Genomic DNA, 26,941 nt, shown 5'->3' on the forward strand with positions numbered 1-26,941 from the left:
ACTCTTCCAGTGCCTCTACTGTCCATGATCACAGGCAAGCAGAATGTGAAAGCTGCCTCGGGTTCTGCAAACAAACCGTGAAGGATTCTCACAGTAGGTTGGCGGTGCGGCTCAGTGCCAAGGACTCTACCCCATGCCTCACCCAGGACCGGCCGGTCTGAACATCTGGGCTTCTAAGCCCATTGAAGGCGCCTCTTCCGTGGGGGCCCAAGACCCTGCCAAGCGCCACAAGTACATTTCAGTCAGGGTCTGGGCTCGCTCAGTCACCAATCTGCTTGTACCTCCAGCCATCATTCCAGCTCGAAGAGGAAATCGGCTAACCCCACGAAGCTGCAGGAAAAGGTGTCCGACCTGCCCCATAAGGCCCTGGTGGTCTGGGCGAAGTCATTGACCATAGAGTTGGTGGCGGCTGCTCTCTTTAAGGCCAAGGGTGCCGACCCAGTCAAGGTAGCCCATCAATGCCCAGAGTATCCCTTCCCCTGAGGCGCAAGGCCTCGGCCAAGCCTGAGAGGACACCAGAGAAGAGGATGCCATCCCTGAGCCTGAACCCGACCCCTCTGGATGCAAAAAGAGGGGTGGGGGTGAAAAGAGGCCTCTATCGCACTGTTATTTCTTCCTCGGACGGAGGACCTGGCGTCCATACTCATGATCCAGGAGGACGTGGGTGATGGCAATGGAGGTGATGGCGGACCTACTGGCGACTATTGCACGGGGCACATTAAGCTGACCGCCCAGACTCCTCCAAGGCTGTACCAGGACATCCTTTCGACCCTACACACCCTGGTGTTGGAGTTTCAAAAGCAGATGCTGGCGGCCCTTGGCAAACTCTGGCAAAAGAGGAAGCTGCACCCTAGGCGACCGCATCAACCTCCACACGTGCTCTCATGGTTGACATTTGGGAGGACAGCCTGATTTTGATTAAAAAAATCTAACCCCCGCCAAGAGTAAAGAAATACTGGTGTGCCGGAGTTAGCACCCAGTTGCCTATGTTGACAGCCTTCCCTGGACTCTGTTGGCTCTGCGGCAGCAAAAAGTAGTCTAACCCCTCATCTTCGTCCTCGTTTCAAGTTATCTGCTCTGTGGTGTCAACAGTCAAGGCTGTCAACGCCCTTGCAATCCTGGCCAGACGACAGAGCTGTGGTATAAGTCCCCACTGCTGGAGTTCCTACCAGATGACAAGCTGTTCGAGGCACTTTCTGTCCTCCTGGCGCCATTTCCGGCAGATTGGGAACGTTGTGCCTGTGTCGTTGTGGCTGGATGAAAGCCACCAACTTCCGTCTGGAGGTCCATTCGAGGGTACTGGACATAGCCTTCCCAAAGAGGTTGTCCCCGAAGGGCGTCGACGAATTGTTGCCGGCCATTAAGACTGACACGGCCCGTGCCTTGGGCACTCTTCAACACAGCCTATTTTGTGCTTCCCGCAGGAAGTCTGGCAGATCGTCAAAGGGTTTTGGCAGAGGGTACTCTACATACCGCCAACCCTACTGGTCCTTGATGTTCCAAGGCTTTCGGTGGAGGTGGCCGACAGTCTCTCCCAGGGTGGCATGCAGGTCCTGAAGCAAGACTAAACCAGCCAAGATGTCTGGCCCCCACCCATGCACCCCAGTGGGAGGCCGGCTGGCGTGCTTTGTCAGCGAGTGGAAGATCTCCACCGGCGGATGGGTGCTGGACGATCTCGCCCACGGACACTAGTTCCAGCAGAAGTGCCTGCAGATACCACTGGTGGCCCAGCAAGAGCAGCACATCCCTCAGCTCCTGCAGGAGGTACGGGACATGTTAGATAAGGGGCGATAGAGCTGGTTCCAAAGCAACACTGTGGCTCTGGAGTTTACCTCTTGGTAAGGAGGAAGACCAGTGGCTGGAGGCCCGTCCTGGACCTGCGGCGTCTCAACAAATACCTAAAGTCCCAAACATTCAGGATGGTCATGTTGCAGCATGTGCTCGGCCAACTTAAGGAAGGAGAGTTCTTGATTTAGTTGGATCTGGAGGATGCATACTTTCACGTCCCCTTTCACAAGAAGCATTGGAAGTTCCTGCGCTTTGTAATACAGGGAAGGGACTACCAATTCAAGGCCCTCCCACCGTGAACACCCTGGGCACCGACTTCATTCCGAAGTGCCTGGCACCAGTGATGGCCCATCGGCGCCTGGAGGGGATACACATTTACCCGTACCTTGACGCCTGGCTCATCAGAGGGAAGCTGCCGTTGAACAATGGAGAGGACTGTCGCGCTGCTGATGAATTTGGGGTTCTCGCATGGATTCACATGCTCATGAATATTCCCCGTCAGGCTGGGAATCCTTGGTAAAGGAAAATCGGTTTGTTTCACTTCTGAACTCTTTCCCCTAACAACCAATCACTGGTCTCTAGGTCATACTGCCCCAGCCAATGACTGCCCTCTACCTAAGCCCCTCCTCTGGCAGCCATCTTAAGATTTTTACGAAACGTCCTTGTGTTGGAGTCCTCATGCTATTGCTCTCAAGCTTTTACTGCGTTTTTTTTTCTTCAAGGAGTTTTACTCAATTTTGTTCGGTCTGTCGAGCCTCGAGCTCTGCCGATTAACCATCCGATTAACGGGAAGCCGTTTTTTGAATCCTTTGTCGAGTTGTTTCTTGAAGGATTCCAGAAGCTTCTTCGAGGTCTACACCGTGTGGCTATGGCAGAAGAGAAAAAGGACTGCACCTCTCCAAGGTTTGCCCCGGCTGCAACCTACAGAACGTCTTTTCGGACGATGGGCATTCCCTGTGCCCTCTGCCTGCATTCGGGCGAGACGCATGTGAAGGACTGCATTTCTTGTTGGGAGATGGAGCCGCGCACATGGTCTGACGCTTGCACCTCGGCGAGTGGCTGCAGGCCAAGGCCCCTGCTCTAAGTGAGTCCCGGCAGCGTGCCTCCCCTGCCCAGAACATAAGGCTAAGCACCACAAGTCCACTGCCTCTAAGAGCGCCGTTGTGACTGGCTCCACAGTGGTCAGGGAAAGTTCAGTGTCGCCAGCGCTCAGGTTATTCAAGGAGTAAGTTGGACCATCCGGGCAAGTTTTTGGAGAAGAGCCACGCCGGACCGACGGAGAAGGCCCCCCCCCACCCCCCTAAGGTGAAGGACACAGTCAAGACCACGAAGGCCCAGGTGCATCCAACACCCACTTCCATTGAAGTAGAGGTGGCGTCCCTCGCAAAGGCAGATGGGGTGGATTCGCAGGGCACGGCCCCTAAGGTGAGGCTGTCCCTGCCTGCCAGGAGAGTCTCCTCGTTCTAGCCCATCTAGAAGCCTCCGGAGAAGGTGATGTCTATCATTTCACTGAAACAGTCTACCTGGTCGCAGAGAAGAGGGTGCGGGGGGCACGGTAGTCCTCCAGGGCACAGACATTTCTTCAGAGGAAGAGCTCACCAGCCTCACGGTTCTCCAGGAGAGGAGATGCAGGCCCTACAGGGGATCCCGACGAGGGTGATGACAAAGGTGACCGTAACGACAAGGAGAAGGACGAGGTGCAACAGGGCGGTGACGATGGAGCGGATCAGCCAAAGCCGCAAAAGCCCCGGTCCCTGTCTCCTCCACCCCAGCAGCCACCTGGGGATCTTAGTGGACATTCTTGCAGCTCTGCATAACCGGTGCTTGGAAATCTGAACGAGGATGCATCTTGCACCGGTGGCCCCACCTCCGGCTCCGGGCCATCGGAGGACCCACCTGAGAGGAGAGATCACCCTCCCTCTGCCTTTTCACCCCTCGCCTACCTCTTCCCCCACTGAGGAATGACAGGGAACCAGACATGGCAACGACTGGCACGGATGACAGCGGCCTGGGCGGCCGGGGGGGGGGGGGGGGGGGGAGTAGTAATCTCCCGTCTCCGCTGGCCAGATCACTGCCCGACTATATTGGCTCGTTTTACGCCATGATCTCCAGGGCCTCAGCTGTTCCAGCTTCTCCTGGAGGAGAAAGAGGGTTTCCTTTACCAGTGCCGGGAGGCGAAGAGGGAGGACTGTACTTTTGATCCCGTTATTGGATAGCATTCTCCTTCCCCTGGGCTGGCCTGTTTCTGTATGCATTCCCTCTGTTGCTTCTTCGACTAGTCTATCACCTCAGGCGGTCCAGGTGCTAGATGATCCTCGTCACACCGCCATGGCCGAGACAGATATGATTTCTGGACATGTCAGTGTCTCCTCCAGTCAAGCTTCTGGCAGACGCAGATCTTCTCGCCAGGGAAGGTAGAGCGATTCTGCACCATGACCCAGGATCGCTGAACCTGAAGGCCTGGCTCCTGCAGCACTAGAGTTTGGGGGCTATGATCTCCTGGCAGACTGTAAGGGGGTGCTTGCCAAGGTTAGAGCGTCATCTACTCTCAAATGCTAAGGGCACAAGTGGAAGAGGTTTGCCATTTGGTGCCATACTCAGAAGATCGACCCTCTGCGAGTCACTGCTCTGCAGGTGCTTCTGTATTTGTCGTTAGCCAAGGTAAGACTGGCCCATGCTTCCAACAAGATCTGGCGGCGATCTCCCGCTACACCAGATCTCCTGGACGATGATCCTTATGGTTGCATAGTTTGGTCAAGTAGTTAGTCAATGGACTTTCGCTCGTTTCTGCCAGTGAAGGCTCTTGCCCCAGCGTGGGAGCTCAATGTGGTGCTTACTAGGCTCTTTGGTCCACCGTTGGAGCCTATGCATTCGGCGCCACTGTCATTTTTGTTGTGGCCATCACCTCGCACGCGTTGGAGACCCAGGCCCTCTCTTATAAACCACCTTACTTGACATTCCACGAGATGAGGGTGGTGCTACAGACGCACCCCTCCTTCATGGCCAAGGTGCCATCGGACTTGCATCTAAACGAGCCCTTGGTGTTACCTGTATTCTTCCCAACGCCTTTGTCGCCGCTGAGAAGACTTTGCACTTGCTGGATGTGGCTAGAGCGCTGAAGTTCTAGGTGTACCACAAGTTTCTGGAAGACGTCGCAACTTTTTGTGAACTTTGGCCCTGTGAACCATGGGAAGGCCCTCCAAGGCTTCCGTGTCCAGGTGGCTCTCCGGCTGCATCACCCATTGTCACCGGTTGGCGAACCAACCATTGCCTGGCCGTCGGAGCCCATTCGACCAGAGCAATAGCTGCAACTACGGTTTTCCTGTCTGGTGTGACCCTGCTGGACATCTGCAGGGCTGTTACGTGGCGTTCAATGCACACCTTCATGAGATTCTACTGCATCGACCGGGATTCCAGGGAGTAGTCCAGAGTCGCGCAACCAGAGCTGCGCAACCTGTTCGCTTGAAGGTGAGCCTGGTGAGGAGGTAATAGATGCTCATGTTGAGCCTTGCCACCTCCCGTGATTGTGCACGTCTACTGCTATGTATTTATTCATGAGCCTGTGAATCCATGCTGGAGGACAGTTACAGGTAAATAACTTGTTCCATCTTTGTCTTTTTCTTTTCCATGGGTACTTGGTCCTGCAACGCCACGCTCCTCCCCGGCGCATGTCCAATTCAGCGGGCTTCTGCAGGTGTCGAGCCTGCAAGGGTCTCTTCCCCACGTCTGAGCCCCACACCCTTTGCCTCCGCTGCTTTGTCCCCGACCACGGCTGGGAAAGCTGTTCAGCATGCAGCGCGTTGACTCATGTGCACTGAAGAACAGGCTAGCTAGGTGGAGGGTTCTCTTCCATAGCCTCTGGAGGACCTGAAGGACTTTGTCAACCCCATATAGGCGACTCCTTCCCAAGGAAGCACCCGACTGATAGTAACCTTTCGGGTTCTAGCACCAGCACACGTAGCGAGGCTGGTCGAGCTACTGGCCTCATGGCCAAGGGGTCTCCAGATCCTTCCGGTGTCAGTGCTGAGGGACTGCAAGGTTCTTTTACCGAGATTACTCCCGATGGGCAGCACCCTAGTACCGGCATGACCGAGGGGGTGCCTTCATTCAGCTATACCGGCAGCTCTGCTGGGGGAAATGATCCTTCCAGGTCACAACCTGAGGTGCGGGATAGACCTTAGGCTCCAACACCAAGTTTCTTGTACAGAGCAGGTTTCAGCGAGCCAGGCGCCACGACTTCGGCTCGACAAGATGCCACGCATCCTATACCCCCTCTGGCAGAGCGGGTGGAGGAACGAGTCACAACGTGGGCCCAGTGCCAACCAGGCATCTAGTCATTCCTTCTATGGCTCCGGTGACAGGCCCCAGCGCAACCACTGCTGCCCCAGCAGATTTGGCTTCCCTGCCTCCCACAGTACAGGCTGTTCCACACCACCCTCTGCAGCAGCCACCGGCTCTGGTTTCCACACCGCAGCCCACGGCACCCAGCACCCCTCCACCATTTCTGGACCCTCAAAGCACTCTAGTGGACAACGACGATAAGAACCCCGACACTGTATCTTAGGCCAGGGCCTTCCACGAATGCCTTGCAGGTTTGGCAGAATATTTGGGCCTTCCTCAGCCTGAGGTAGAGCAGCCCGCGGAGGGGGTTTTGGCATAAGTTCTCACCCTAAGACCCCCTACCAAAACAGGGACCCCGATGCAGAAAGACCTAGTTGCCCTAGCCAAGAAGGGGTGGCTCAAGCTGCACTCTGCCCAACCTGTCAATCGGCACCTAGGCACCAAGTATAGGCAGATGGAGGGGATGCACTTTCTTTTGGCGCATTCCTCAACCACAGTTGCGTGATTGCTGCAGCGTCACTCTATTCTAAGCCTCAGTTGTCCTCTGACACCTTGTCCTCGACGCTGCTAGGCAAGCAGGAGATTATCTGGAGGTGTACAGAAAAAAAGTTGTACTCCAACGCCTCCTGGCATCCCAGAACTTCCGGCACACAGCCAAGCGCACTTAAAGGCTGGCCTAGGAGAAGCCAAGCTCGTAGCGCAGGGCATCATGGAGTCCACCGGGGCCCACATTGCTACCTCTGGCCCAGCTATCTGCATTGCCACAGACATGATGACGGCCTGGCTCCGGGCTACTAAGTTAATCCCGATGCCCAGGAACGCATGTTGGACCTCGCCACCACAGATGAGGAAATGGATAAAAATCAGCTGGCAAACCGCAAGGTCTTTCTATTTTTACAAAGGCCACACCCAAGGCCTACACCCAGTCGCAGCAACAATCTGACAAGGGGCGGGCGTTTGGCAGGTTCCTGGGCTTCAAAGGACAGAGGTCCAGGTAACCTGACAGTTCTCGGTCGGCACCGGAGGAAACCACAAAAGGGTGGGGTGGGGGAGGACAGGGTGTCTTTACAATCCCCCTCCTCTGCAACAGCCTTGGAGTGAAAGAAGGCATGACACGACCCTTTAAGTCCACGTGTCTCTGGCGGGGGGCAGGCTTGCCTTTCACATGCAAAATTGGGCACCAGAATGTTTCGGACCCCTGGAGCATCACCGTAGTCTCCATGGGGGTACCGCTTACCTTCCTCTCCCACAGATTGGGATAACAACTCTGTTGGCAGAGATGCGCTTGCTCGTCGAGAGCCAGGCAATGGAAGTCCCAGCGAGGATTGGGCTTCTATTGCAGGATATTTGCCATACAGAAGAACCAGGCTGGCCTGAGAGTTGTTGGACCTTCCATCCTCCTTCTCTCCCTCTGCAGCATTTCAGGATGGTTAAGCCAGCTCTTATTGCGGAAACACTGGACAGGGGAGCATGGATCTGCTCCCTGGATCTGAATGACGCTTATCTAGATGTCTCTATTTGGCAGCCGCATCATTCCTTACTACTACGCAGGATCAAGGGCTGCCATTTCCAATACAAGGGGCTATCCTTTGGCCTCAACTCGGCGCCCAGTGTATATCAGGTTAATGAATGCAGTGGCAGCCCCTGATCCTGCAGAGGGCCACCACGTCTCCCCATACCTGGACGACTGGCTTGTTCGGGCCAACGCTCCAGAAGTGGTTCACAATACGCTGTCCGCACTGATTAACACCACGACCTGGGGTCCACTATTGATCTCAAATCTCGGCTGCAGCCCACGCAGAGCCTGACCTGCTTGGTCCTTAGCTGGGACACAAGCTCTGAGTCTTTCCCTCTGAGGACAAGATTGCGGCCATCAAGATAGCCACAGCTCACTTCCCCTCAGGTCAGTGAAATCGGCCTGGTGGTACCAACACCTATTGGGTGTTATGGCAGCGGTCCTGTTCGTACCCCACACAAGGCTGAGGAAATTACAGCTGCCATTCGCAGCCTCATGGAATTGGGAGAAGGGCTCCCAAGTGGAACCAGCCAACATTCCTCCCTTTCTCCACTCACATTCATCGGTGGTCCGGACTGCAGCAGGGCAAGCACTTCCGACAGCTGGCCCCTCGGGTCATAGTCACTACAGACTCTTCCCTAGAGGGCTGGGGAGCCCCCTGGACAACCACAGCGTCCATGGAGTCCCACATCAATTGGCTAGAATGGAGGGCCATGTGGCTGGCTCTCAAAGTCTTTCTCCCTCTTATCGAGGGCAAGACAGTTCTTATGCAGACAGACAACCCCACCAGCATGTACTAGGTCAACAAGCGGGGGTGGGGGGGCGACGCGGGTACCAGATCCCCCTCTGCTGTGCAACCTAACAGTCAGCATGGGCTCTGGAGAACCTCTACCTCATGGCGGTCCACCTCTGGGGAATCTAACCTGGAAGCGGACAGGCTTGACAGACTTGGGGCTGACATTTGAGCTTCTGGCCCAGCAAGGGGGCAGGGTACTCCACCCTGCTCCTCACACACTAGCCCACGCAGCGCAGTTCCTGCGCAGGTCACACAAACAATTGAGCCTATCTCGGGCTAATCTAGAGGTCATCCACGGCGCTAGAAGCAAGGCTTCTAGGTGCCAATATCAGAGTATATGGTCCAAATTCTGTCATTGGGCCGACTCGAGGGAGATTGACCCTCTTAAGTGCACCTTGGACGACGTGCTCTCCTTTTCGGCACACATTGCACACTCCGGCATACAGGTGGATATATGCCGCACCTATCTGGCAGCCATAGGGGCTTACAGGAATTCGGAGGAGAGCCTCTTCTCCTCCAACCTAGGGGTCAAGCGACATCTGGCAGACCTCCACCGGCTTTACCCGCCTTTAAAAATAAATGTTATGTTGGGCGCCTTGGCGAACAACCTTTTGAGCCAATGGTGTCTGCGGACATCAGGCTGGTCACCGTGAAGACAGCCCTGCTCTTGATCCTCACCGTGCAGAGTCGGTGAGATCAGGCTCTGGTGGCTTCAGGGCCCCACACTATCTTTCACAAGGACAATGTTGTCCTGCGAACGCACCCTGTGTCCCTACCCAAGGTGACCTCCTTCCATCTCAACTAGGAAATAGTCTTACCCACTTTTTTTGCTGACCCCAAGGACGAGCCTCAGTGGGTCTGGCACTGTCTGGATGTCAGACACGCGCTGAAATACTACCTAGACAGGACCAAGGATTTCCGCAAGTCAGACGTCTTGTCTCTCTCGGTGGGTGAAGGCCCGGTTACCAGGCATCCGAGGCCTCCATAGCAGGATGGATGGTCGCGGCCAGCAAGGAGGCCTATGCGGGACAGCTCAAATCTGTGCCGGCTAACTTGCATGCCAATGCGGTCAGAGCCAAGACCACGGCGTTGCAACTTCATGTGCCACATGACAGATAATCAGCAGGGTGGCTACCTTGCCCTCCCCTTTGGAGTTCTGTAAGCACTATTTGGACACTGCTTCTAGGTCAGACGCAGTGTTTGTACAGGCTGTTCTAAGAAACCTGTTTCCTTAAGTAGCATCTCCGCGGCTGCATTGAGTGGTAATCGCCCATACAGTATGGAGGGAAGGGGACGGAAGAGCAATTAAGTTAGTCACTGTAGTGACTCGTACTTGGTCCATACTCCCCTTTCTCCCATACGTCCCACAATCCCCCCTTAATAATACTGGTGCCATTAAGCAATGCTGAATATTGTCAATGCCTCAATGGGGACTGAGTGGGGTCGGTGGCCGGAGTCAGGTGAGCGCAAGCTCCCAGGGCCGCGCCCCCACACCTCTAAATTTAAAGTGAAGATTTTTCTGGTGGAAAAGGTAGTCTCTCGTCCCTCACGAGGGACACTCTTACAGTATGGAGGAAAGGGGACAATGGACTAAGAGTACATTAGTCACTACAGTGAGTAACTATTAATTTCTCCAGCATGGATTTGCATGCAAACCCACCCTCCCTGCCCCTCTTCTAGGTCATACTGCCACTTTACATGCTACCAAATCTGAAGATGGCTGCCAGAGGAGGGGTTTAGGGAGAGGGCAGTCATTGGCTGGGAGCAGTATGACACTGAGCTCAGTGATTCCTTTATAGGAGAAAGATTTTTTGTGAAAGTGAAACTTTTTTACTGAGGATTGATTTCTGGCCTGACATGGACTATTCATGAGCATGTGAATCCATGCTGGAGACCAATAGTTACAGGTATGCAACTTGTTCCGTCTCTAGGAAGGAAGATACAAGAAGGCTTAGCCAATATTGGGTACCCTGTTAAAGGACTCCAAAGGGACACCAGCAGCGGCATTGGGGCAGAGGTAAGAGGGGGGTTGCTCTGGACACCTAAATGCACCTCAGTGCTCTGGAGCGTTTTTCTGGAATCAGGTAAGCAATACCTTCCCCCCACTGTAACTTAAAGTAAAGAATGTTCGTGGTGGATGATCCGATGTTGTAGCTCTGGACCTGACCTCCTTATTCCTTGGTCTGATGATTGAAAGCAGGACAATGGACAGGATTTCTTTGGAGCAGTCTTGAGGGAGGACCTCTAGCACGACTTTCAGCAATTTCTCTGGTCACTGCTGTTTTGGCGCCTGTTCTGCAGCACCGACAAAGGACACAATACACTGGTCAATCTTCTACGCTTCCTGCAGTCCTGCACTCTTGAGAGGGTCTCGGCGAGTTGGATAGGATTTCTGGAGTGCAAAGATTTGGACTTAGTCTTTCCATGACAATGCACTCAAAATAGGCAGCAGTTCTCCTGGTATTGGTGTTCCGCAGCTCTGGAAACTACACTACTTTGGGAGAGTGCTCAAATGAAATTTTCTTGGGACTGGTTGTTCCCACCAGCCAAAGGGAAGGCGTACTTTTCAGAGCTCCTGTTGCGCGGACAAACTGTCGGGGCAACAGTAGTCGGTTCAGTGTTGCAAAGGGTCTGTAGGCGTCTTTTGTTTTTCGGTTCCTTCAGCTTCCAGTGATCGACTTGGTTTTCACTCCAGGAGCCTCGCCTTTTTACAGTTCAAACACTCCTCTAAAAATGTAATTTCTGATGTTTGTTAATCTGCTTAGAATCACATGCTGTGCATAGTCCGACATCCAGTAGTCACTGAGTATTGCATTTCCCCTTTTCATAGTCGAAAAGGGGATGTCGACAAGGCGTGTCTGTATCACTATCCCTATAGTGACGTGCAGTGTACCCACAATCCCTCATGCGTCGAGGTCCCTAAGATTGTTTTTTTCCACCCAGATACTGGTTGCCTTTATGCGCTGCTCCTCGAGAAATTGCAAAAAACATTTACTCGACCCTTTGGTCGTTATTAAGATTATACATTAGAACCCTCCTTCGACGTCGTAGCTGAGACGGCGGCAACTTCCACGGAGGAGGTCCTTCGGCACTGCCGAACACGTGGCCTGAGACGAACCTTCGATGGAGAAACTAATCGTTGAGAGCTTGGCGCGTATAGTTTCCAAGGACGGCCAGAAATGGACGGCGAGTGACACGCCGAAACCCGCTCACAAGGCCAGGGAAGTGCCAAGGATGCCGGAAGGAGGGCAGGGATCGCTCCTGCCGTCGAAAGAAGGTCCTAGCCTGCGAGAAGGTTTCTCAGAAGGCAAAGGGACCTTATCCTCGACGTTATGGGACATACCTAGATGGATAGAGGCAGAGGGACCTCCTTTTTCGCCTCCAGGCCCTTCTGGTTTACCGTACTGAGAGATTCCAGCCATGTATGGACAAGCTGGACAGATTTATGTCCACCTCTGAAAATAAGACACCTAAGAGACCAAAGGAGGCGCTTCAGGAGGACCCTAGGGCTAAATATCCTAGATGTAACCCCCTCCAAGAGGACATGTATACATATGACCTCACTGAAGAGGACTATCACTTCCAGGAAGATGAGTTCTTAAATAGTGAAAACCTTGGAACAGAAGGTTTTGAGAAACACTAATATGGGGGGGGGGCAGGGGGGAGGGGGGGCTTCGAGGAAGACCCAGATGAAGGTGGCTCACAGCCCTGGCAGTCACCAACAGTCTATAGACCCTGACATCTTAAACCTTCCCTCTCCTCAGACCACACTGGTCAGGAATCAATCACCAATAGATCAACCCACCTTCAATGCGCTACTTCGAAAGGCAGCAGTGCATTTTGAGATCGAAACTGGCGAAATTACCCCGATACTGATTTTGTGGAAAAGATCATTAAAGGAAAAAGCTCCCACTAGCCAAACCATTACCCTCCTCGCCTCAGTTAAAAGACGAATTATTCCATCGCTGTCCACACCTGCACTGGTAAGAGGGGTCAATCCCAGAGTTGAAAAATGTACTCAATCGCAGTCAGACCCATTATACATTAAGGGTCACTCAATTCCTGACTCCTTGGTGGCAACTACCACAAGGAAAAGGGTGGGGGTTCCGCTGTCAACCAGCGAAGCACCCCCAGACAAGGAAGGAAAGAAGCTCTATGCCCTGGGTAAGAGAATTACAGCATTGGCAGCTTTTTCAACCAGGATTGCCAATAATGCACTACTGGCAAGTTATGCTGATGCCCAATGGGGAAAATTACAGCAAGACCTCGGAGTTCCTGAGCCCTTAAGAACTCGCTTATTGGCCACAGTAACAGAAGGAACTCTGGTTAACCAGAGCATCATTAAAAACACTCTTGATGCTGCACAAACGGCTGGCCGTTCCTTAGTGCAGGGAATTCTTCTGAAGCGTCATGTCTGGCTCAAATTCCGGTTTTAAGCCAGAAACACTGGCATCACTCATTAACAAACCAATAGAGGAGTAACGTCTTTACGAAGGCAGTGGACGACGCACTGGAGACTGCAAAGAAAGAGTTCGACACCCTTAAGACCTTGGACCAAATCTCAAGGCCTCCCAATAAGCGAGGATTTGCCAACAAACGCTTTTTTCGAGGGCAACGCCAACAACAGCAGTACACTTCAGGCAACTGGTCCTCTACTCTGGGAACCAGTGGCCAGTACACGCAAACAGGACAGCGCTGTGGCAAGGCAGAGGTCGGGGCCCCACTCGCAGAGGTTCCCCAGCTACCAACACCAAATGACCCGAAGATTCGGGTCCCCTCCCATGCATGTGTAGAATTCAGTTGGTCCCCCAACAGGACGACGCCTGTCATCAGAACACCTTGCCCTGCTTAAAGAAGTGGAACTACTGCTACTAAAAGGAGCAATAGAGGTCGTGCCTCGATCACAGGTAACGGAAGGTATCTCTTCCGTATACTTCCTTGTACCCAAAAAGGACTTAACTATGCACCCTGTATTAGATCTGCGCCCAGCGAACAAATGTCAAACGTCAAAAATGTCGCATGGCGACCTTGCAGGAAGTAATTCCACTACTTTCGCAGGGAGATTACATGACAACACTCGACATGAAAGATGCGTACTTTCATATTTTAATGTCAGTGCACAGAAAACGCCTCAGGTTCATAATAGAGGGCAAACACTACCAGTTCAGAGTGCTACCCTTCGGCATAGGGTCAGCGCCGAGGGTATTCACGAAAGTACTGGCAGTAGCAGCCGCCCACCTGCGCAGGTTGTCCATCCCAGTATACCCTTACCTCGACGATTGGCTCATAACAGGGGATTCTTACGAAACATGCTTCTCAAATACCCAAAAGACTGTAGACCTTTTGTTCCAAATGGGCTTCTCCATCAACGAGAAGTCCAGCCTAGACCCCAGCCAGATCAAACAATTCCTAGGGGCTCTAATTCGAACAAAGGACGGCCTCGTCTTCCCCTCCGAGAGGGTAAAAAATGTGCTGTTTCAGATCCCTCTGTGGCCGGTCGAGAGGTGACGGTGCGCAAAGCAATGCGTTTGCTAGGAATTATGGCATCATGTATATATTTGGTACCTCACGTGCGACTGCGCCCAATGCAAGAGTGGCTCAACAGCCAGTGGTGGTCTCGCACGACTTGGTTCTCTCGCTACAGTGGTGGTCGAAGGAAAACCTCGTAATAGGGACACAATTTGCCCCCCTGGCCCCCCCTGCAGTGGAAGCCACTCTAACCACAGACGCATCCCTCATAGGATTGGACCCGTACAACATGCTGTCACAGGACAAGGGCAGAACACTACACCCATGCCCACAGACCCTGAACTTAGCAGCCTGGCTCCTGAGGTCATAGAATTTGGACATTTACAACTCCCTCAAAGATGCATGGACATTCTTTAGGAGGCTAGAAAACCTTACACACGATACCGCTATTCCAGAAAATGGAAAAGATTCGTCATCTGGTGTAGAGAGGACATCAACCCAGTTGACTGCTCTCCCACACGGATTGTTATTTACCTGACTCACTTATTAGACTCAGGTCTGGTCTTTAATTCCATTAAAGTTCATCTAGCTGCACTTTACGTATACACAGTGTCATGGTGGAAAGTCCGTTATTAAGGTCTTCATGGAGGGAGTAAAGAGAATACACCCTCCAATAGCTAAACCAGCTCCCGGATGGGACCTAAATGTGGTACTTACCAGGCTTATGGGTTCACCCTTTGAACCCATGCACAAAGCATCCCTTAAGAACCTCACTCTTAAAACTGCTTTCTTAATAGCTATCTCCTCCATTAGGAGAGTGAGTGAACTACAAGAGCTCTCTATGCTAGACCCCTTTGTAACATTTCACAAAGATAAGGTGGTTCTACGCACACATCCTAGGTTTGCACCAAAATTCATTTCTAAATTCCATGTCAACCAATCAATAGAACTACCAACGTTCTTTCAGAACCCTTCAAGTTTGGGAGAAAAGAGCCTGCATACAGTAGATGTATGCAGGGCTGTTATGTTTTACATGGAAAGAACTAGACCTCTGAGAAAGACGAATCAGTTCTTTGTCTCGGTGGCAGCAGGAAGAGATGTATTTTGAAACTGCACTATATCTAGACGCAGTTTCAAAATCCACTATATCTAGATGGATTGTCCAATGCATCACTCTGTTTCTCTCTTGCTAAGAGAGAACTACCCTTCAAGCCAAGAGCACATTCTACTCGAGGCACTGGGGCTTCCATAGCATTCGTTGCAAATGTCCTTCTGGAGTCCATTTGCAAAGCGGCAACCTGGAGTTCTGTACACACCGTTACAAAACACTACTGTCTAGATGCCCACTCTAGATCTGATTCCCAGGTGGGGCAAGCAGTATTAAGACATCTTTTTTTTTTTTTCTACTGTTCCTTCTCACAACCCTCCTCCAACTCCGGGTACTGCTCGCTAGTCTATGCACAGCATGTGATTCTAAGCAGATTAGCAAACATCAGAAGACAATGCATTACTTACCGTAAAAGCATTTCTGATGGTTGAATCTGCATAGATTCACATGCGCCCACCCTTCCTCCCCGCTCGGATGGAAGGAACATAGACATCCTTACCCCTTTCCCTCTCCTGTAATCACTCACGTCTGATAGGCTCCCTCAGGGCAGGAAAAATACAGAGGGACCTTGACGCGTGAGGGATTGTGGGTACACTGCACGTCACTATAGGGATAGGGTTACAGACACGCCTTGTTGACGTCCCCTTTTCGACTACGAAAAACTAAATGCAATACTCTGCAGTGACCACTGGATGTCGGACTGTGCACAGCATGTGAATCTAAGCAGATACAACCATCAGAAATGCTTTTACGGTAAGTAATGCATTGCCATATGGCATAAGATGCCCATGTGGAATATTACGTAGGAATGACGAGGAAGGCAAAAACAAGATGGTCGGAACACAAATCAAACATCAGGCCAGGAGCCATCAAATCCCCAGTAACCCAACACTTTAAGAAAGAAAGACATAACATTGCGCAGATAAGATTCATCATTCTTGAAAAAACAAAAGCATCAAGAAGAGGAGGAAATGTAAACAAAATGCTCTTACAAAAAGAAACGTACAGGATCGAAAAATTTAACTCTCTGCAGCCGAATGGGATGAATGCTGATTGGGATTTAAGAAGTTTCTTATAGATGTGTAAACTGGAACACAGACTGCTGAATCTAAAATGTATGCTTCAGTGTCCATTCTTCAAAACAATTATAAAACTATGTACTAACATGCAGAGAATGAATTCAAGATACAAGGTTCTGATTGAGACCGCCCAGTACACTACAAGATGGCGTCCAATAATGGGAAGAAGACAGCAACCACCCTATGATATGCAATGTAAACAAAAAATGCAGTCTGGACTACCGAGCAAAAACAGGGAATAAGGACACCTAAAAATAGGTGCAGCCAGTGCGAGATTGAGCGAGCAAGCACAATGCAATACAACCACTCGAACCTCCAAAGAAACTACCAGATGGTGCCCGCGGATCCAACAAGGGCCAGTGACTTCAGAGCACATGGAAAGAAACAATGGACTATACACACTATTTAAAAAAAAAAAGCATTGCGACTGCGTAGTGACAGTAATGCCATACCAGTAGTTTTGAACCTCACAACAAATAGGACACATCGAATATTGTGCGGCGAAGCAGAGAAAGCCGAGCAGAACGAGGCAGTACAAAACACCGGGCGAGCATGCTCGACTAACGAGTCTGCCTGGGAAAGCCATCAGATAAAGGTGAGCTCACATATCAGAAAGATGCTCAACGCGTAACTTCTACACAAGGATAGTTAATCTGGGTTTTGTGACTGGGACTCAGCGCTATGCTTTAGCGACTGTTCCCTGCACAAAACCCACCCATACAGAAATACCGGACTGCTATAAAAACGGATGTTCATTCGTTTTCTTTAACAGATCGAGCAAATTGCTCGCTGTGCACAAAGGAATGGAGGAGGCTTAGAGCCAACCCACAAAGCTAAATTGACATGTACAAGATGTTTTAAAGTGGAGATCTAGAGAGTTACAGGTACATGAGGACAATAAAACCAAAACGAATGAATAAAATTGGTTCTAAAATAAATGTATTTCTGATGTTTGTTAATCTGCTTAGAATCACATGCTGTGCATAGGTCCGACATCCAGTGGTCACTGCGGAGTATTGCATTTTGTTTTTCGTAGTCGAAAAGGGGACGTCGACAAGGCGTGTCTGAAACACTATCCCTATAGTGACGTGCGTTGTACCCACAATCCCTCACGCGTCGAGGTCCCTCAGATTGTTTTTTTCCGCCCAGCTTCTGGTCGCCTTCACGCGGAGCTCCTTGAGATGCCATTGCAACCCTCGACCTTTTGGTCGTTTCTTCTCATAAAATTTATACACACTCCCTCGACGCAGTTGTAGCTGTTCTCCGCCGAGAAAAATCGTCGACGGAGGGTCGAGCGGAGGAAATCTTCGGCGCTGCCGAACACGTGGCCTGGTCTCGCTGGCCATATACAGTAGGGAGAGTGGGGTCGTGGGACATCTCTGGGTCTTTCTGAGAATGCCTTTCCCTTTCCCCTTCCTTTCCCTTGGGGTGTTTATCGCAATTTATTGCCTCGGCTATGGAGAGGACACCGTTTAGGTTTTGCCCACTTTGTAAAGGCAAATTCACTTGGAAGGACAAGCACTCACGGTGTAACCGCTGCTTGCCCCTCGATCACAAGGAGGAAGGGTGTGCGGCTTGTCGGCTTCTTAAGCCTAAAACTCTAAAAGACCGAAGGGTTAAAAGGTGGGCGGCCTACGCGATGTCGAAGGCCGAAGGTTCACCCGCCGCTGCTACCACCGACAGTGAAGAGGAACGCGATAACACGACCTCCGCTACGGAAGTCGAAACCCCCTCTAAGGAGCGCTTACGCGCTTCGTCGTCTGTCCCCGGCCCCGACGGGCTCGGCTCACGCCCTGCTTATGGGGATGAACACCCCGGCGACACAGACGCACACAAAGATCCACATAAACACACAACCCACGGCTCTTCTTCGACGAAGTCGAAAAGAGCTTCGGCGCCCAAGGAGACGCAGGTTCCACCGGCGGCCTCCTCGGACCGTTCGGGTTCGAAGCCCCTCTCGCAACCGCAGCCGCGACCTGCGACTGGGCTTTCGGCAAACAAGGGCGCTGCCACCAAACCATCGGCCGGTGCGCATCAACAGAAAGCGCAGACCGCCGTAGAGCGTTCGATACCCATAGCGTCGAAAACTCAAGCTTCCGCCGACAAACGAGTCGCTGACAGCTTAGCGAGGATCGCTGTAGCCGACGCCCAAAAGCGTACGCCGAAGATTACGTCGAGCGTTGCGCATAAGTTTAAGGATACGCCGAAAAAGCCCGAAGGAAAGCAGGGACTACCCCCTTCAGTCAGGGAGTCACCCGACACACCTGAAGGTTTTTCGGAGGGCGACGGGACACTTTCCTCGACGCTTTGGGAGAGGTCGAGCCATTTCGAGTTAGATAACCCTATGTTTCCCCCGCCAGAGAGAAGGGCCTCAGGAGGACCCCAGGGCCAAAAATCCGAGGCTAGTCGATCCCCAGCAGGACACAGCCTCAGACTTCCAAGATGTATATGACCTCACTGGGGAGGAACAATACTTCGAGGAAGAAGATGAATTCATGGACAATGAAGGACAGAACCAGGAGGAATGTCTGGAAGACAGAACAGACATTATAGAAGAAGGCTTCGGGGTTAACCCAGAAGAGGGACCTTCACACCCCTGGCAGTCACCATCAGTGTATTCCGACACTGATGTCCTAAACCTAACTCCTCCGGACAATTCTCCAGTTAGGAACACGTCTCCAATTGACGATCAACCCACTTTCAATGCACTGTTGCGCAGAGCAGCAGCGCATTTCGAACTCGACACCGGGGAACTCTCTCCAGAATTGGACTTTGTGGAAAGAGTGATTAAAGAAAAACCCCCCGTCAGCCAGACCATTCCCCTCCTCGCTTCAGTGAAGAGAAGGATCATACCTTCGCTGTCCACTCCCGCAATGATCAGAGGGGTCAATCCACGGATTGAAAAACGTTTCACTCCTTCACCCTCAGACCCCCTCTACATTAGGGGACATTCCATTCCGGATTCCCTAGTGGTATCTAATACTAGAAAGAGGGCAGGGGTACCACTTTCCACCAGTGAGGCACCCCCTGACAAGGAGGGCAAGAGGCTATATGCCCTTGCAAAAAGTTACTTCCTCGGCTGCCTTCTCAGCAAGAATTGCCAACAATTCCTTGCTTGCAAGCTACGCAGACGCGCAGTGGGCCAAACTGCGAAAAGACGCCGAGGAAGCACCGGAGCCTTTACGTACGCGCCTACTGTCAACTATTGGCGAGGGAACCCAAGTGAACCAGAGCATTGTTAAAAACTCTCTGGACGCGGCAGAAACAGCAGGACGTTCCCTGGTACAAGGAATACTCCTAAAGCGCCATGTATGGCTGCGCAACTCAGGCTTTAAACCAGAGACACAGGCGTCTTTGATAAATAAACCTGTCGAGGACGCTAACCTCTTCGGAAAAGCGGTAGATGAAGCCCTAGAGATGGCTAAAAAAAAGAGTTCGACACTATCAAGACTCTTGACCAAATCTCTAAGCCCACTACTATGGCAACAAACGCTTTTTTCGTGGCCAACGCCAACAACAAAGTCAACATCAGCAATACCCTGCCACCAATTACCAAACCAATAGTGGGCAGTACAGCCAAAGAGGCCAACGCCGGGGCAAAGGGAGGGGTCGGGGATCCACCCCCAGAGGCTCCCAAGCCCCCAACAACTCCAAGTGACGCGAACATTCGCGTCCCCTCCCATGCAACACCGGTCGGGGGCCGGATAACATCCTTTCTTCCGGCATGGGAGGAGATAACGTCAGACCGTTGGGTACTTTCCACCGTAGCCCACGGTTACTGTATCGAATTCAACAGTTCCCCATCCTACAGACCCCCGAGGGGACGTCGCATGACGCCGGAACATCTTGCCATCCTTCTGCAAGAAGTACAACAACTTCTGGAAAAAGGAGCCATAGAGGTCGTGCCTCTATCTCAGGTAACGGAAGGTATTTATTCAGTGTACTTCCTTGTACCCAAAAAGGATCTAACCATGCGCCCTGTATTAGATCTGCGCCCAGCGAACAGATTTATCAAACCCCAAAAGTTTCGTATGGTAACCTTACAGGAAGTGATCCCACTGCTTTCCCAGGGAGATTACATGACAACATTGGACATGAAAGATGCATACTTTCATATTTCAATGTTGCCAGCGCACAGAAAATACCTAAGGTTCATGATAGAGGGCAAACACTACCAGTTCAAAGTGCTACCCTTCGGTATAGCATCAGCACCAAGGGTATTCACGAAGGTGCTGGCAGTGGCAGCGGCCCACCTGCGCAGGTTGTCCATCCCAGTTTACCCTTACCTCGACGACTGGCTCATAACAGGGGATTCTTACGAAACATGTTTCGCAAATACCCAGAAGACGGTAGACCTTTTGTTCCAGCTAGGCTTCTCCATCAACGAAAAGAAGTCCAGTTTAAACCCCAGTCAAATCAAACAATTCCTAGGGGCTCTAATTCAAACAAGGGACGGCCTCGTCTTCCCCTCCAAAGAGAGTCCAAAACATGCTGTTTCAGATCCCCCAATATGTAAACGGCCAAGAGGTAACGGTACGCAAAGCAATGCGCTTGCTAGGAATGATGGCGTCGTGTATTTATTTGGTACCTCACGCGCGCGCCTGCGCATGCGCCCAATGCAAGAGTGGCTCAACAGCCAGTGGTGTCAGGCCAGCGTACTATGGGAGGATCTAGTGGTGGTCTCGCAGGCCTTGGTTCTCTCGCTACAGTGGTGGACAAAGGGAAACATGGAAAAAGGAAAACCCTTTGCCACACCCGCGGCGGAAGCCACTCTAACCACAGACGCATCCCTTACAGGATGGGGGGGGCTCACCTATCCCATCAGACTGCTCACGGAGTGTGGACTCCGAACGTAGCATCCAAACACATCAATCTACTGGAGGTATTCAAGGCAATAAAAGCCTTCCAAGAACACCTACAAGGCAAGACTGTAATGGTCCTCACGGACAGCACTACAGCCATGTACTACATCAACAAGCAGGGGGGCACCCACTCTCCAGGCCTATCCAAACTGGCCCAAAATATATGGAAGTGGGCTCTCAGACGGGACATGTTCCTACTATCCCTACATGTACCCGGGGAACTCAATCTGCTGGCAGACAGACTCAGCAGAGATTTCCCCCTGCCCGAAGAGTACGAATGGCGCCTGCACGAAGACATCGTCTTCGACGTCTTCACACAATGGGGTTTCCCAGAGATAGACCTGTTCGCAACCCTGGAGAACTCTCAATGCCTAAGTTACGCCTCCAGGTACCCCCCAGAACCAATCCAAGGGGAACGGTCTGTCGATGCAATGGTCAGGGAAATTTGTTTATGCTTTTCCCCCGACTCCCCTTCTCAACAAGGTGGTGCACAAGATGCACCAGGAACAAGTGACCATGATACTAGTGGCCCCTATGTGGGCACGACAACCATGGTTCGCTCACTTGATGGAGATGTCTCTATCTCCCCCAGTAAAACTCCCCTGCCCGTACAACATGCTGTCTCAGGACAAGGGCAGGACCCTGCACCCATGCCCCCAGAACATGAACTTAGCAGCTTGGCTCCTGAGATCATAGAGTTCGGACATCTTCAACTCCCGCAAAAATGCATGGACATCCTCAGGGAAGCCAGAAAACCGAACACTCGCCACTGCTATTCTAGCAAGTGGAAAAGATTTGTCATCTGGTGCAGGAGTAAAGGCATCAACCCTATTGACTGCTCTCCCACACATGTGGTACTATACCTAACCCACCTTTTGGATTCAGGTCTAGTATTCAACTCCATTAAAGTCCACCTAGCGGCACTTTCTGCATACACCACTTCCCAACTCAAAGTGTCGTGGTGGAAGTTCCCGGTTATAAAGGCCTTCATGGAGGGAGTAAAAAGAATACACCCCCCGATAGCTGACCCAGCTCCCGGATGGGACCTTAATGTGGTACTTACAAGACTCATGGGCTCTCCATTCGAACCCATGCACAAAGCATCTCTTAAACACCTCACTCTTAAGACTGCTTTTTTAATAGCTATCACCTCCATCAGGAGAGTAAGTGAACTTCAGGCTCTTTCTATTGTAGACCCCTTCGTTACAGTTCACAGAGATAAAGTGGTTCTACGCACTCACCCTAGGTTTGCTCCAAAATTTATTTCTAAATTCCACGTAAACCAATCTATAGAACTACCAACGTTCTTTCAAGATCCTTCCAATTTGGGAGAAAGGACTCTGCACACACTTGATGTACGCAGGGCGGTCATGTTCTACATGGAAAGAACCAAACCATTGAGGAAGACTAATCAGTTCTTCGTCTCGGTGGCAGCAGGAAGAGAAGGAGATGCGGTTTCAAAATCCACTATTTCTAGATGGATTGTTCAATGCATCACTCTCTGCTATACTCTTGCTAAGAGAGAACTGCCCTTTAAGCCAAGAGCACACTCTACTCGAGGCACGGGGGCATCCATAGCATTCATTGCAAATGTTCCCCTTGAGTCCATCTGCAAAGCGGCTACCTGGAGTTCTGTGCACACCTTTACAAAACACTACTGTCTAGATACACACTCTAGATCTGACTCCCAGGTGGGACAGGCAGTATTACGACACCTTTTCTCTACTGTTCCTTCTCATAACCCACCGCCAACTCCGGGTACTGCTCGCTAGTCTATGCACAGCATGTGATTCTAAGCAGATTAACAAACATCAGAAGAGAATGCATTACTTACCGTAAAAGCATTTCTGATGGTTGTATCTGCTTAGATTCACATGCGCCCACCCTTCCTCCCCGCTCGGATGGAAGGAACATAGACTTCCTTTATATATATATATATATATATATATCTCTCTCTCTCTCTTTTCTGTACTCACTCACGTCTAGAAGGCTCCCTCAGGGCAGAAAAAATACAAACAGAGGGACCTCGACGCGTGAGGGATTGTGGGTACAACGCACGTCACTATAGGGATAGTGTTTCAGACACGCCTTGTCGACGTCCCCTTTTCGACTACGAAAAACAAAATGCAATACTCTGCAGTGACCACTGGATGTCGGACCTATGCACAGCATGTGAATCTAAGCAGATACAACCATCAGAAATGCTTTTACGGTAAGTAATGCATTCTCATAACATGGACATGCGTTTTGATTTGAAACATGTGTTTAACTTACAGAAAAGCATCACATTGAAACACATCACTGGGTTGCACCTGATGAAGGGCGTTAATTGCCCGAAACACGTTGTGCATTAGAGAAATACACCAACAAACAAGCAATCTATTTGCCATTTGGAGAAAGCATCATTACATTGACTAAAAATTCCTACAAACCAATAGAGAATGAACTGTTGAATGAACAATGTGATACTCTTTCAAGAAGTCTTGAATATTTTGTATTTCTTAAATTTCTATATTCAAAGCATTATAGAGCATGAAAAAATGCTAAATTGAATGATTGTTTGGAACATTTATAAACAAGCAGACATACATTTTTGTTTGAATCATTAATAAACTATACTATTTGAGTAGAATTGTAAAAGAAAATTTATTTTGCATATATACATGCCCAAAAGTGTGCAGTGTCAAGGTAATTTTTGTTGAAGTGATCCCACAAATTGTTCTGTTCACTTCTGTTTTGGCGCCTGCTCTGCAGCACCAATAAAGGACACGATACACCCGGTCAATCTTCTACGCTTCCTGCACTCTTGAGAGGGTCTCGGCGAGTTGGATAGGATTTCTGGAGTGCAAAGATTTGGACTTATTCAGTCTTTCCATGATGATGCACTCAAATAGGCAGCAGGTCTCCTGGTATTGGTGTTCCGCAGCTCTGGAAACTACACTACTTTGGGAGAGTGCTCAAATCAAATTTTGTCTTGGGACTGGTTGTTCCCACCAGCCGAAGGGAAAGTACTCTTCAGAGCTCCTGTCGCACAAACGGTCGGGACAACAATAGTCGGTTCAGTGTTGCAAAGGGTCTGTAGGCATCTCTGGTCTCTTTCGGTTACTTCAGCTTCCATTGGTCGACTTGGTTTTCACTCCGGGAGCCTCGCCTTTTTATACAGTTCAAACACTCCTCTGCAATCTCTCAGCAATTTACAGAAAGGGGTGTTTGGCTGTCCTATAAGGACAGCCAAGACCCCCAGTGGGAGCTGGTTCTATTCAGGCACTGGCAAACAAAGGACAGGAGTGGAACACTCCTCCCCCTCTTCCTGCCTGCCCAGACAGGCCTAGGTGTGGACACCTAAAGGTTCCTGCCAAAGGCAAAACCCACACACTGGCATCCACCTCCCAGAATGGTAGAAGGGCAACTAAGAACAACCACGCTAGTAGCGGCAAAAAAAGGGAGGCCGCAAGTTGGTACTTGGGTGTACTACCGTCTATGGACATAGCCTGCAGTACACAATGATACAATAGTTGGTAGAACACGTCCACTGCCACAACTAGGAGATTGTGACTAAAAAGTCACAGGAGCAGAGAGAAGGGGTACTGGGTATCCCTTTGGCACTTCATAAGGTGGTGTGTGCCAATCTGACTGTTTTTGTGGGAGAGCTGTAGTTACTCTAGGATAAAGAGCAGAATCACAAAGGACCTTAAAGGTCCCCAGCAACACTGCATGTGCTATTTGCTGCAATAGTAAAATACAGATGCCTTGAAGAGCTTTGGAGGAAAAAATGGACTCATAGCATAGGTAAAAATACAAAGAATAGAGTTCCATGATACAGGGCCCATAAGAAAATGAGTGGAAAAAGGCTCCAGTCATTCAGGATTATTGATAAAGTTCCAGACGTCCAGCAACAAGTGCTGGGGATTTCACTAAGAGGGGATGAATCGTACACATCTCCCTAACACTTTCCTAAAGTGAATGGTTGACTGTTTTGGACTTTGACTGCCTATTGTTTGACAGTTATAAAAGATATGCCATTCACCAAGGTACGGGGCGGCTACAGCGGGGTTCCAGGCGAACACTGTTAAGGGAGGCTTTCAATGGCACCACGTGGAAGTCCCTTGCAGTGCTGCAGGCATTGTTAGTTGGATGAAAGGCTGATCACGTTGGAGTGCTAAGCAGTATTGAAAAACCTGTTGATTCCAATCTGTGGACCTGCCTCCCAGGGTTTTACTATTCCCTTTTCTATTTAAATGAGCAAATGTATCTATAAAAGATCAATTGCTGGGAAATCAGTTACTCGGTAGGTATAGTTCTCTAGCATTGTATTGCTTGAATCTATAAAAAAAATTTGCCACCAAATCTGAAGTTGATCAGAAGGGGTGTGTTTTAGGAGGACTGGTGTCATTGGCTGGGGGCAGTATGGCCCAAAGGACACAGGCTATAGAGGTGATGCGCAGTTGTGAGCTTAAAGCTAAACTCTTTTTACCGACGATTCTTAGCCTGATGGGAAATATTCATGAGCATGTGAACCCATGCAAGACCATACTGCAGAACAAGTTGTAGGTAAGTAATTTGTTCCTTTCAAGAGACTTCTTTTCGTGTATGGTCTTCTCGCGCCTTGATATTGGTGCTTGTTTGTGTTGAGCATGCCCATGATGAAGAACAGAACACATTTAAATATTTTTGAAAGATTGCTTGGATTTATTAAAGATTTTTGAACTTTGTTTAAGTTATCTGATACACTTGTCCTTCATATTCATTAAATGTCAATTTGAAGAAATTAATTACTTCAAAGAAACTATTTGGTTAGTTTGCAGTGCAATGAGAATTTTGACAGATTCACTGATAATTAAATTACTTTCTAGGTGAACTTTCCTGAGAACGGATTTCTTTCACCTGAAAGAGTGCCCTTCTTGGAAAAACTACTGCCAGCCAGGAAGGAAATAAATGAAACTGAAGATATGGAGCAAGTTGACCTAGTGGACTTTGACCCATCCCAGCAAAGAAGGCGTAACTACAATGGAGAAGCCTATCATGATGATGATGAGGATCACCCAAGGGGTGGTGTTCAATGCCAAACCTCCTAATCTAGCCCAGAGTTTTAAAACCTGTAACACCTTGTTTTGTACTTGGTTGTGGAAGAATGGACTGAAGACCACACCCACCAACTACCATTGTGCTCGTTTTAATATTTGACCGTAGATGTTTAAAATAAATTATGAGAATACGAAGTTAACAGAAAAGGGTTCAGCTTTTTTACTAGTAAATCTCAAAATAATTAAAAAATTGTCTTAACTTGGATGACCAATACAATGATGATTTGCATCAAAGCATATGCTACACCTTTGTGCATTTTTTTTCTTTTTGCAAAGTACTGCTCCCTCATTCAGTTTCATAAAATATTTTCAGGAAAATGTTGCTTTTGCTTGTCAGTGTTTCCAGTAGCCTCCTATGAACAGTGTATGTCTGATCTGTTTGCAGCTGCTAGGCTTTAACATCCATCGTCACATTTCCAGTCGGAACTCTAAAAGTGACTTGCATACCTGGGCACCACAACTGGTTTTTCTTTTCTTCAAACCACAGAATACAGTTTTGTGGCGTACTCGTTCAATATTCCTTCCTCCAAACGTTTGTGATGTCTATGATGTGGTGAACCAGAAACCTTGAAGCAGGGATGTTTGGAAGCCTGGGCCCAACCCTAGATTTCCACCTATCTCGTCCTCCCTGGCTGAATTGTTCTCCGTCCTGCCCAACTTCATTGGATTATGCTTGCACCACCATGCCTTCCTTGCAGAAAAGTGCTGTTGACCATAAGAATATGGATCAGCATGAAGTGGCCCCTCACATCAGTCATGCCCCTATAAATTATGTAGCCAACTACAGTCGTTTTTACTTATGTGCAGGCCTCTTATTGCCTGCTTTTGATCAGCATGTACATTCCCGTATTTGTTTGGGCTACTGCAAGTCTCCTGTTCTCCTCTCCCAGGACTGGCT

General features: G+C 50.1%; 1 protein-coding gene across 2 annotated transcripts in view; it reads left to right on the forward strand.

Annotated features, from left to right (window-relative positions):
• DNAJA1 (DnaJ heat shock protein family (Hsp40) member A1) overlaps positions 1-26,287 on the forward strand; it is a 344,000-nt gene extending 317,713 nt beyond the window's left edge. The window contains exon 9 of one of the 2 annotated variants that reach the window (XM_069630610.1): positions 25,813-26,190. In XM_069630610.1, the coding sequence (XP_069486711.1) occupies positions 25,813-26,034 (222 nt within the window). In that variant the 3' untranslated portion in view covers positions 26,035-26,190. Of the gene's footprint in view, positions 1-25,812 lie in introns of both variants that reach the window. The other variant, XM_069630611.1, reaches the window with a different exon arrangement.
• Positions 26,288-26,941: the final 654 nt, after the last annotated feature.

The sequence above is a fragment of the Ambystoma mexicanum genome, chromosome 6q, assembly GCF_040938575.1.
Source record: "Ambystoma mexicanum isolate Mex_15411 chromosome 6q, UKY_AmexF1_1, whole genome shotgun sequence".
Lineage (NCBI taxonomy): Eukaryota > Metazoa > Chordata > Amphibia > Caudata > Ambystomatidae > Ambystoma > Ambystoma mexicanum.